The 13,415-nt window shown below is 36.5% G+C and overlaps 1 protein-coding gene across 1 annotated transcript in view; it reads right to left on the reverse strand.

The window, feature by feature from the left end:
- Positions 1 to 13,415, reverse strand: part of UBR3 (ubiquitin protein ligase E3 component n-recognin 3) — a 190,776-nt gene that overhangs the window by 92,792 nt on the left and 84,569 nt on the right. The window contains exons 17-19 of the mRNA XM_061135459.1: positions 13,025 to 13,109; positions 8,472 to 8,614; positions 6,419 to 6,515 (exon numbers count right to left, since the gene is read on the reverse strand). Of these exons, the coding sequence (XP_060991442.1) occupies positions 6,419 to 6,515; positions 8,472 to 8,614; positions 13,025 to 13,109 (325 nt within the window). The remainder of the gene's footprint in view (positions 1 to 6,418; positions 6,516 to 8,471; positions 8,615 to 13,024; positions 13,110 to 13,415) is intronic.

Genomic DNA, 13,415 nt, shown 5'->3' on the forward strand with positions numbered 1-13,415 from the left:
TACCAAGTAGTCAAATTAGCAAATATAGAATCTGAAAATAATGAGGATCAATTGTATATGACAGAATTAGCATTACAAATCAGTGAGAAAAGCATGGATTCTTCAGTAAATAGTCCTGGAACTGGTTTTCTGCAGGGGGAAAAAGATAAATCACTACTTCACTCTATACATAAAAATCAACTCCAGGTGGATTAAAGATCCAAACATAAAAAAATAAAACTTGAGAACTAATAAAATTTAGACAATCTAACCAGAAAACCATCAAAGATAATCCATACACTACTTTCAATGCAAGAATCATGAAGGGAAATTAAGAAGTTTTTTTTAAAGGCTCAATTTCACCCAGTAATCCAGAGAATGCAAGTCATACATTCAGCATTCAAAGTTAAAAATGACATAATGAACATAAATATTTAATTTTACTTTCACTCAAAACTCCAATGAAAATATAGTAACAGTATTTTTTTTTTTAAGATGAAAAGCACAGGATAAGGAAAATACAAAAAGGAAAAGAAAACGAAAATTTTGTTAATCGGAAAGCAAATGGCTATGTGGATGATTCTAGTAAACTTAAGAAAGCCGAATCACAAGAAGGCAAGGGGGAAGGCTGAAAATCAAGCCCAATCACTCTGCAGAATCCTTAAAAGGCTCAGAAACTGGAAGCATCTGGTACTTCAGTAATTGGGAGTTGAGCGTGTGCTTGCATGCTCAGTCATGTCCGACTCTTTGCAACCCCATGGATTGTATGTAGCCCGCCAGGCTTTCTGTCCATGGGATTATCCCAGCGAGAATACTGGAGGGGGTTGCCGTTTCCTCCTCCAGGGTATCTTCCCAACACAGGGATCTAACCCGCATCTCCTGTTTCTCCTGCTCTTGGCAGGCAGATTCTTTACCACTGAGCCACCTAGGAAGCTGGAGTTGAGGAGATAGGAGGCTAAACTGAGGACTGGATGAAAACTGCTTCATCCCATCCTAACAGAATTCTGGCTGGAGAATTCGTCTCTGAAGAAGGTAAAACACAAGCACAGTTTGGGGTAGGAGGATATGCGGTTAAAGTCATCAAATGCATTTTGATTCAGAATACTTAGGCTTTGACTCCATCTCATTTACAGAAAAATGGCAGTTAGACCACTACATTCTGGGCAATATTTGAAAATATTTCTTTGAGAAATCTTACAAAACCAAAAAGAAAGTTTCAAAGAGACTAACATAGGGGCTTCTCAACAAACCTGCCTGCTCAAATCACCCCAGGGTAAAGCTCAGGATCCACAAGATCCATCAAGGCACTGAGAGCTAGCTCTTCATCACAAGCAGCCAGAATTATCAGATATCCTAAGAATGCCTCTAACATGAAAGCTAGACACAAGAGTAGAAGATCAACTAAAGGGAAAAGGATATTATGTAAGTAGGGGAAAGAAAAACTTTGAAAAAAAAATTACAAGAAGAGGCAAAACGGTTTCCTGATAAACCTATATATATAAAACATAGGTTTGGAAGGGGAAAATTGGTGCAGCCCACATACCCATATTAGCAGAATTTCCTGACATCTGTATGAGGCAAGAAGACCTATAAAAAGGAAAGAACTAATTCATAGTCTGGTCTCCATACAGGAGTTGATTTTTCCTGAATATCTTCTGAGACAAGGATAGGCTAAGCTGGCTTTTTAGGCATTTCAAGATCCTTCTGTCCGTGGGTATGTTGAGGGCAAAGGCACACTCTTAAGATGCTGATGTGATTCCTCAACATCATATTGATGAGAAAACACAATACAGACAAGAGAAAGAAGAGGAAATGGCAGCTTCTCAGGAAACTGCTGATATTCCAAGATGTAGCCATAGAATTTACTCAGGAAGAGTGGGAATTTATGGACATCACTCAATGGGAACTATACTTGGTCTCCCTGAGTTCTGTCTGTAAGTCAGACGTGGTTACCTTTATGGAGCAAAAGAAGGATCCCTGCGACGTGGAGGAAATGGAGACAACAGCCATACATCCAGGAACTGAGGCCACCACCCAAGCGGAGAATGGTGACTTCAGGATGAGCTCAAGATTTCTGGGGCACCACCCTATTACTTCACCACCAACCAATCAGAAAAAAGTCACATACCCTGTAGCCCTGTCCCTAAATTTTGCATATAAAAACTTCTCCCTAAAAACAATGGGAGAATTTGGGGTTTTCTAGAGCACAAGCCTCTTGTTCTTTTTGCTTGGTCCTGCAATAATCCCTTCTCTGCTTAAAAAAAAAAATACCATTAACATACCAGAAAAATAAGTTGCATCTATGATTCAAGAAGAGGGTGTCATTACACTGCTTTAAAAAAAAAAAAAAGAAAAAAACTGGTTTCTATATAATACTATAGTGGCTACATATAAGCATAATTTTTAAAACAATTCTGATAGTGAATAATAAAGTTTTAATTATTATATTTCATTTAGCATAGAAAAGCAATTTTTAGCTTTTATTTCTTTGTTTGATTTAAGCACTAGGCCCCTAAATATGCAATGCCTAGATTAATAAAGTGTTCTGACATAAAGGTTATATATTTGTTCAAGGCAGCAGGTAACATCATTTGACTGCTCTTTTCAAAATTATTAATGCAGTAATGTAAACAAAAAGCTACATGACAGAAAAAAAAATTTAAATGACTCAAACCAACACCTAATTACTGACTAGTTTGAGACAAAAATGACACATATAAACTCATACGATATACTTTAAAACACAGGCCAACAACCATTAACCTTCAAGATGGGAAGCAACAGAAGTATCAGAAATTAGAGTTCAAAAAAAATTTGCTTTCTAGCTGAATTTAAAATAACCACTATAAAAAAACCACATCTGTCTTTTGGAAATGGCCTAGATAATAGTTCCAACACTGCCATTAACAAACATATTTCACTGAACTTCTCTGGATAACAATGTCCTTGTATATAAAATACAATACTAAATTGAATAAATGGTTTTCCAACTGTTGATTTGTTTTGTTCTTGTTGGGTTTTGTTTTATCTTTCACTTTAAAAGCTGAATTGTCCGTTAAAGGGTATTTTGGAAGGGAGTAAGGAAAGTGAGATGAGCCACCTTCACTTTTTTAGCCCTTCTCTTGCTATTGCCCAGCTCCCTCTTTCAGTGATGGCCCCCAAGACATTTCTACAGAAGCTAGAGAGAAGATCTTGAAGGGCTTTTTCCAGCAATTTTCCAGCAAAGATCTAAGCATCACACAAAGAAAATGGCTTATTTTCACTTAAACTCTCAGCACAAAAAAAATTTAAGAAACTCACTTTTCATTCATTTAGCAATTACTGATTATCTACAAAGTGCCTAGTATCCAGGTAGATTCTGGAAACAAAACAGCCTTAATTTACCTACTCATTTTCTCCATAATTCTTCAAAACACCTTTCTATCACCTTCTTGAAAGAAAAAAAGATCACACTAAGTAAAATCAGTTTCACCACTTTTGTTCCTTAAAACTAAAAGAAGATGAAAATGACCAATAGCCAATAAGCCCCACACTTTAGGGTTATTTCCCAGTTGTGTTATAATAAGAACTGAACCAGTCAGTTATGCCATCATACAAGACATATCAACAAAAGAAAGAGATGTTATATTTCATATACAAAATAAATTTCAAAACAATTAAGTTTTACATAGAAACAAACATTCTTCATATCCATACTTATTTTAAATATACAAAATATTATTGGGTTACTATAGTTTGTGCATAAAATTTCACAGATTTACATGAAAATGATTTTAATATGAAGCTAATGTGTATTTATCTGTTATTATTTTTTCATTTTAAATACACACTTCTTTAAAACAAAGATTTTCAAACTGCCAAGAAATATCACGCATTTCAGAAATATTTCTAAGAAACTATAAAGGTATTGGACAGGAATTCAAAAGCAAAATTAGGAGAATGAGAGAATGAGAAAAAATATAAAGCAAAATAGGAGAGAGGAAATTTAATAAAAACAGTTCTAAGAATATGGTTTTCTCTATGCAAAGCAGTTGCAAGTCAAAATATGACATGGTTCTAAACAACTAATAACACAAAATAAGTCAGAAAATACAAGGTACCTACAAACAGAAAAGGTTACCTGTATGTCAGCATAGGTTTAAACCAGCTTTCTCAACCTTGACACTAATGACACTCGAGGCCATAAATTCTTAGTTGTGGGGACAAGACTTAGCCTATGCTACATGTCAGTTTTAGCCCTCTGAAGTCTGTAGACAATGGCAAATGTCCCCTGGAGGACAAAATTCATCCTGATTGGGAACCACTGGTCTAAATGAAGGAAATTAATTTCTCAAAGCTCAAGTAAAAATCTTCTATTTGAAAAATAAAAGACCACAGTTCTCTTTGCTTTACAGAGTGCCTGGTATATAATAATGCACTCAGTAACTGCGTGTGTGTGTGCTCAGTCGTGTCTGACTCTTTCAGACCCCATGGCTGTAGCCTGCCAGGCTCTGGTGTCCACGGAATTTTCTAGGCAAGAGTACTGGAATGGGTAGCCATTTCTTCCTTCACAGGATCGTCCCAACCCCAGGATCAAACCCACACGCCCTGTGTCTCCTGCACTGGCATATGCATTCCTTACCACAGAGCCACCCAGGAAGCCCTTACTCAATAAATGTGCACTGTCAAATTGAATTTCACTTTTAAAACTGATTACGTTAAGTATTTCATGACTCTTTCAAGGCCTGGAAAGCTTCAGGCCAATCCTAGTCCAAACTGCTATGTATTACAAAGTAAAGCAGAATAATAAAATTAACTAAATGTTTAATTCTTATATATTCAATGACAAGCTACCACGCACTCCCCCTGAAAAAAGGCAGAGCCACTTATGACAACAAACAGTATTTATGAAGGCCAGACTAGATTTTCCATGGAAATGCTTCCTCCCACCCATCTTTCATTTTCAGCATGAACAATTTCAAATTTATTTACTCAATGAACAATACTGTGAATGTCTATTATGTGCCAGCACTGAGATAGATTCTGAAGGTGTAAAAGAGAGAGAGACAAAAATAGTTTCCTTCAAGTAATAACAAAAAAAGAAAAAAAATAGTTGTAAAAAGCAAACAAATAGTTACACAACTATACAAAAACTATATAAAGAGGTTGCTAAGAAAGGAGAATCTAAGGCTATCTCCCCAAGAGTTTTAGAGAAAACTAGAGAGAAATGCCAAACTAAGTTTTGTTTTTTGTTTTTGTCTTTCTTGGGGTGGGGGTAGGGGAGTGGAGAGCATGCTAAAATTCTACACTATAAACTTTCTTCAGATGTATCTATGATGGTTCTTAAATTCAGCATATATCTATTACTGCAAAGTCTTGGCAAAGAGAAGTTTCAATTATACCCAATATCTGTATTTACACTTTGATAGTTATATGAGCAAATATTTTCTCAAGATCAAATACATTTAAATCATTTTAAACTTGTTTTCAAAATGTTTGAGCACAAATGAACTGAGCACACATGAAAGATGATATTCTATAATGCTCAGCAATACATTAACCATTTAATGTTTAAAAACAGGAGGAAATATTGGGCTGGCCAAAACACTGCTTTGGGTCTTTCTGTAAACTCTTATGGAAGAACCTTACAAGCTTTTTGTTGTTGTTGTTTAGTTGCTCAGTCGTGTCCAACTCTGTGCCAACCCATGGACTGTAGCCTACCAGGCTCCTCTGTCCATGGGATTACCCAAGCAAGAATACTATAGGGGGATGCCATTTCCTCCTCCAGGGGATCTTCCTGACCTAGGGATCGAACCCACGTCTCCACATCTCCTGCACTGGAGACAGATTCTCAACTAGCAAGCCAGCAGCAAAGCTCCCGTATGAACTTTTTGGCCAACACAATAATACATTAAAAAGCAATCTACAACAATAATATATAAAACTGAATTCTCCATTAAAAAGATATCCTCAAAACTTTCCTGCAATTATCAACATTTTAACTATTTTGTTAAATATTTACATAGAAAATTAATTTTATTTTGGCTATTTTCCCAGTCGTTAAGAACACAGCAATATTACCACATTTTTTTGTAGTTACCCATCATCTCTGATAAGAGACCATTTTATTCTTTTAACTTGTGCCTCCTCTACTGGTTTAAAAGTAGAACACCACAAAATCAAGCTTTGAATTCCACTGGTCAAATAGCAACTAAAGAAGTTTGTTATTTTTTATGCTTATTAGTGTTTTGTATAATTTATTTTTATCAGATTAATGTCAGATTTTGGATTCTAGAGAACATAAATCTCAGCCACATTCTTTTTTAATCTTAAAATATTTCTTTCCTCTAAAGATCTTAAGTATAATTTAATGAAGGCATTATCACATTTGTGTTATAACTGAATTTTTTTTATAAACAGAAGATATCCATTATTTTACTAATCAATATAACAGACTTACAATGCTGTGTATCTGTCCATTGCAGACTGCACGTCTCTACGGTAAACTGTTCGAAGAATGACCATGACGGGGTCAAATTCGTGATCCCAGACTTCAGCTATCATTCAAAAGAGAGCAGAGACAAAACACTGATGACTTCTTAGGAATCAAGTCAATCTCTAACGACTAACTGTGCGTGCATGTTCAGTCGCTCAGTCGTATCTGACTTTTCTGCAGCCCCATGGACTGTAGCCCGCCAGGCTCCTTTATCCATGGAATTTTCCAGGCACGAATACTGGAGTGGGTTGCCATTTCCTCCTCCAGGGGATCCTCCCAGAGACTGAGCCCAGGTCTCCTGCGTCCCCTGCACCTCCTGCACTGGCAGGTGATTCTTCACCTCTGCGACTCTAATGACTGACTACACTTCAGTATATCTTAAATTTAAAAGGTGGTAAAGTTTAATTTGACTGAACTTCCCTGGTGTCTCTCCCTGACAACGCAGGAGACGCAGGTTCAATCCCTGGGTTGAGAAGAGTTCTTACAGAAGGAAACTGCAACCCACTCCAGTATTCTTGCCTTGGAAATCCCATGAAGAGAGCAGCTTGGCAGGCTACAGTTCATGGGATCACAATGGAGTAGGACACAATTTAGCAACCAAACAACAACTTTAGGAGCAAGGAAATGGTAAAACAGATGAGAAGCTATGTCCACTACCCACACTCATTTTAACAAGAGTAGGTCTGCTTTTATTGCTTTTGTATAATAAATTCATTTAAGGCTTAATTCCCCAAAACTACAAATTTAAACACTCTTTAAAGAAAAGGTTAAAAACAACTCATCCATTCCAACTCTTATTTTACAAAGAAGTCAAATGCAAAGATAAAAAACTGACTTTCTCAACATCGCACAACTAGCTGATACAATTCAGTCCTATATGTGAATATGACACTCAATTTCTTGATTCTAATCTTCAAATATCCAGTGCTCTGCCTCAGTGTCTCAAAATTTACTCTGTGTGACAATCATCCTACAGAGATTGGTTTAAAAAAAGCAGATTTCCAGAATCTATCCCCAGAAATCTAGATGAGAGCAGATTGGGGTTTAGGCATAGAAAATTATATTTTAATAAGGATGCCAACATGAATAAGTCTGACAAAGGTAATGCTCACATCACACGTTGTTAATAAGCATAGCACTATACAAGAACATCATTCTTCTTCTAAGTTCATCTTACAAAGCATTCTCTACAATGAAGAAATACTGTGCTTTTCCTTTAATGGAATACATTCCAACCAGAGACTCTGGATTGTTCTTGCTACCTTTGTGAACTCTCAGAAAATTCCCACATGATACGGCTTATTCTGGTGCCTTTTATCAAACACAGTACATGTCATTTAAAACTTCAAACTGGGCATCATTTTTTCACTTAGACAACAAGTGTCACAGTCAGAGGTGCAAGAAACCTATAACCTCTACTTTCTTCAAAATTTTAATTTAATGAATACGTGAAAGTGAAGAAGAAAAGATCATGGATCAAAATTTCAACTACTTCTGGCTTTTGCCAAGCATGTCTCTACAAATCCAGGGGGTAAACCTTAGAAAACCAATCATTTAAGGAAAAGGTATCTACGTATTTACAAAGGTTCAAAACATATGAGAACATTATCAGTATTCCATATAGATTTTTAACTGTTTCAAGTTAAACTTAGGGTAGTGACAACTATTTCAAAATCAAATTTAAAGGGCAAATACACTCAGAGTGTTTTTAAGTATATATTTTAAGTCATAATTTCAAGTTCATTCACTTACAAACATAAACTGGTGTTCATATATAAAGTTCCTTTTATAATTCAGACTCATCTCAGAAGTCTTACTATGACAGAAACCATAGATTTTTGAATAAAAGGAACCAATATCATGGTATACTGAAAAAGACAAACATATATGTATAAGAAAGTTGAGGGGGAAAACCAAAGCTAAGGAAATAAAAGGCAAACATTTTGTTTCGGTATACACAACAAACCTTCAAAAAAACCTGATATTTGACAAAATACATTCATAGATATAAACGTACCTTTAGGAGTATACATGCCTTGTTGCATAGAACCTCCAGGTTCAAAAACAGGAGCCTTAAAATCAGCTACTGCTGATAAAACTGATTCAAAGCTATAACTTCCTGGAATAATACCACTTTTAGGATTTGGATTTTCTGGAATATGATGCATGTGTCAAGAAAAAAAATTAATAACTAAAAGTCAGACTTATAATCTTAATAAGATATTCTAGTTTCCAAATTTCTTTGCTAAAATATTCTTGTCTCGAGAACCCCAAGAACACTATGAAAAGGCAAAAAGATAGGACACTGAAAGATGAACACCCCAGGTCAGTAGGTGCCGAATATGTTACTGGAGATCAGTGGGGAAATAACTCCAGAAGAATGAACAGACGGAGCCAAAGCAAAAACAGCATTCAACTGTGGATGTGACTGGTGATGGAAGTAAAGTCCGATGCTGTAAAGAACAGTATTGCCTAGGAACCTGGAATGTTAGGTCCACGAATCAAGGTAAATTGCAAGTGGTCAAACAGGAGATGGCAAGAGTCAACATCCACATCTCAGGAATCAATGAACTTAAAAGGACTGGAATGGGCAAATTTAACTCAGGTGACCATTGTAAGAATCCCTTAGAAGAAATGGAGTAGCCCTCATAGTCAACAAAAGAGTCTGTAATGAAGTACTTGGGTGCAATCTCACAAACGACAGAATGATCTCTGTTTGTTTCCAAGGCAAACCATTCAATATCGTGGTAATCCAAGTCTATGCCCCAACCAGTAATGCTGAAGAAGCTGAAGTTGAAAGGTTCTATGAAGACCTACAAGACCTTCTAGAACTAACACCCAAAAAAGATGTCCTTTTCATCACAGGGGACTTGGAATGCAAAAGTAGGAGGTCAAGAGATACCTGGAGTAACAGGCAAGTTTGGCCTTGGAGTACAAAATGAAGTAGGGCAAAGGCTAATAGAGTTTTGCCAAGAGAACGCACTGGTCACAGCAAACACCCTCTTCCTACAACACAAGAGAAGACTCTACACATGGACATCACCAGATGGTCAATACCAAAATCAGACTGACTATATTCTTTGCAGCCAAAGATGGAGAAGCTCTATAAAGCCAGCAAAAACAAAACCTGGAGCTGACTGTGGCTCAGATCATGAACTCCTTATTGCCAAATTCAGACTTAAACTGAAGAAAGGGGGGGGAACCACTAGACCAATCAGGTATGACCTAAATCAAATCCCTTATGATTATACAGTGGAAGTGACAAACAGATTCAAGGAATTAGACCTGATAGAGTACCTGAAGACCTATGAATGGAGGTTCGTCACACTGTACAGGAGGCAGTGATCAAGTCTATCCCCAAGAAAAAGAAATGCAAAAAGGCAAAATGGTTGTCTGATGAGGCATTACCCATAGCTGAGAAAAGAAGAGAAGCTAAAGGCAAAGGAGAAAAGGAAAGATATATCCATTAGAATGCAGAGTTCCAAAGAATAGCAAGGAAAGACAGCAAAGCCTTCCTCAGTGATCAATGCAAAGATATAGAGGAAAACAACAGAATGGGAAAGACTAGAGATCTCTTCAAGAACCTTAGGATACCAAGGGAACATTTCATGCAAAGATGGGATCAATAAAGGACAGAAATGGTACGGACCTAACAGGAGCAGAAGATATTAAGAGCTGGCAAGAATATACAGAAGAACTATACAAAAGAGATGTTCATGATGGTATGATCACTGGACTAGGACCAGACATCCTGGAAAGCAAAGTCAAGTGGGCCTTAGGAAGCATCACTACGAACAAAGCTAGTGGAGGTGATGGAATTTCAGTTGAGCTATTTCAAATCCTAAATGATGATGCTGTGAAAGTGTTGCACTCGATATGCCAGCAAATTTGGAAAACTCAGCAGGGGCCACAGGACTGGAACAGGTCAGTTTTCTTTCCAACCAGCCCCAAAGAAAGGCAATGCCAAAGAATGTTCAAACTACCACACAATTGCATTCATCTCACATGCTAGCCAAGTAATGCTCAAAATTCTCCAAGCCAGGCTTCAACAGTATGTGAACAATGAACTTCCAGATGGTCAAGCCGGATTTAGAAAAGGCAGAGGAACCAGAGATCAAATTGCCAACATCCTTTGGATCATCAAAAAAGCAAGAGAGTTCCAGAAAAACATCTACTTCTGTTTTACTGACTACACCAAAGCCTTTGACTGTGTGGATCACAATAAACTGTGGAAAATTCTTAAAGAGATGGGAATACCAGACCACCTGACCTGCCTCCTGAAAAATCTGTATGCAGGTCAAGAAGCAACAGTCAGAACAGTACATGGAACAACAGACTGTTTCCAAATAGGGAAAGGAGTATGTCGAGGCTGTATATTGTCACCCTGCTTATTTAACTTATATGCAGAGTACATCATGTGAAATGCCAGGCTGGATGAAGCACAAGCTGGAATCAAGATTGCTGGGAGAAATTTCAATAACCTCAGATATGCAGATGACACCAACCTTATGGCAGAAAGCAAAGAAGAACTGAAGAGCCTCTTGATGAAAGTGAAACAGGAGAGTAAAAAAGTTGGCTTAAAACTCAACATTCAGAAAACTAAGATCATGGCATCTGATCCCATCACTTCATGGCAAACAGATAGGGAAATAATGGAAACCGTGACAGACTTTATTTTTGGGGGCTCTGAAAGGACTGCAGATGGTGACTGCAGCCATGAAATTAAAAGACGCTTAGTCCTTGGAAGGAAAGCTATGACCAACCTAAACAGCATATTAAAAAACAGAGACATTACTTTTCCAACAAAGGTCCATCTAGTCAAAGATATGGTTTTCCCAGTAGTCATGTATGGATATGAGAGTTGGACCATAAAGAAAGCTGAGAGCCAAAAAATTGATGCTTTTGAACTGTGGTATTGGAGAAGACTCTTGAGAGTCCCTTGGACTGCAAGGAGATCAAAAAAGTCAATCCTAAAGAAAATTAGTCCTGAATATTCACTGGAAGAACTGATGCTGAAGCTGAAGCTCCAATACTTTGGCCACCTGATGCGAAGAACTGACTCACTGGAAAAGACCCTGATGCCAGGAAAGATGGAAGGCAGGAGGAGAAGGAAATGACAGAGGATGAGATGGTTGTATGGCATCACCAACTCAATGGACATTAGCTTGAGCAAGCTCTGTGAGTTGGTGATGGACAGGGAAGCCTGGCGCGCTGCAGTCCATGGGGTCGCAAAGAGTCTGACATGACTTGAGACTGAACTGAACTGAACTGAATCAGCTGTAATATATAAAGCTGGCCACAAGAGGGCTACATACTACAACAGTTCAATAATAACTTTTTATTAATTGTGAATTTTTAAAATAGCTTAATGCAGATTAATTTTTAAAACAGCTTATTTCTAAGACAGATTAATTAATATCCTACTAACAAATTATATGCTGAAGTAGTTCTGATGTATATTTCCCCCAAAACAAATGAATACAGTTTCAGGAAATGAAAAAAAAACCTTTTAAAATTAATCTCCATTTTCATCAGCCTGCAAACAATGTTATATACTTTGTCTTTGAAAATCAAAGACAGTATACTAAATATCAGCCCAGATTTTTATGAGCAAAGATTGTTTCATAAAAGACACAAAATATCCTCCTCAAAATAATGAAAAGATACTAAGCAAATTTTTCAAAAAGAAGAAAACCAGAAAAACCTAGATTCTTTCTTATTGGTTTCACATTAAAGCTATATAATTTTTTCTAAATTCAAAGTTACGGATAATTCTTCTGCTCTTTTACAGCACTGATACACAGTACATAAAGGCTGAATGAAATCATCAAACAGTATCAAGTTGTTGTCTGCTTAAGAAAATCTTCAAGGTTATCAAATAGACTTTCTAACAGGAGCCAGTTTATAAAATTTTAGTCAATTATTTCAAACAAAATCATAATGTACAAAATAAATTTAGTCAAAAATTCACAAAGCAAATATTACCACTAAATAACATGATAATCTTTGTCTAAAACTTTATTAACAATACCTAAAAAAAATAATAAAGTGTCCACTGAATCCTCAGTCCTATACAGAGTTTGTAGACAATAAAGTTTGTAGACAATAGTCTTTGCCCTTCAAAGCCTCTTGGTTTAAAACTGAATTCTCAGAAAAAAATACTCAGAATGTTTAAAACTGATAATTATAAGACATAACTCTAAATTTTAATGATGAATTCCAGCCTGGTTATACAAATACAGTAGACCTAGCTGCCTTTCACCAAATGTCCAGCTCCCTTTTACTACTGCTGTCCTAGAAGGTCAGATTCCGGGGTGCCCAGAGCAAACAGTCCTGATGCTTAAACAAGGTCTAACAAGAGCACTCTGAGAGGTGACGATTGGAGGCAAATCTGCTCCTGGTCTTGAACACAGAATTGATCAAAAAATTGGGAGTTTTTTTCCATATTATCTTCCAATCTAGAAAAAAAAAGTTTTATTTAATCAGAAAGTGATATATCTTTAATCCATAAATATTACTTGCAATTTAGATCCTACAGCTAAAAGAAAATTAAACTCTTAAAAGGATATGAGGTCCAGCAATGAACTATGTGTTCTGTCATTCATACACAGCTGGGCTACCATCTCTGCTCTGAGAATCTCATCATCAGACATTCCTAAAATTAAAAATAGAATTAATATATCTGAATATTTATATATTATAAAGAAACAACTTACCACACAATTAAGTTATTTTACCAAAAATGAGATGCTTCAAAAATCATAGGGCAAAGAAAACAATGCCCCAATATAACTGCAGTTTACCCTGCTATTTTCAGTCCCTTAAGTAAGGGTTCAAAGAATATTCTAAAAGGAGTACTAATGGTAAAACATATCGTGTCAAGAGTTTGAAATGCATCCTTTCCTTTTATTCCATAAACCAGTTACTACCACAGGGTAAGGGGAGGAAAGGGAGGTACCCA

This window comes from Dama dama, chromosome 33 (assembly GCF_033118175.1).
Source record: "Dama dama isolate Ldn47 chromosome 33, ASM3311817v1, whole genome shotgun sequence".
Taxonomy (NCBI): Eukaryota; Metazoa; Chordata; class Mammalia; order Artiodactyla; family Cervidae; genus Dama; species Dama dama.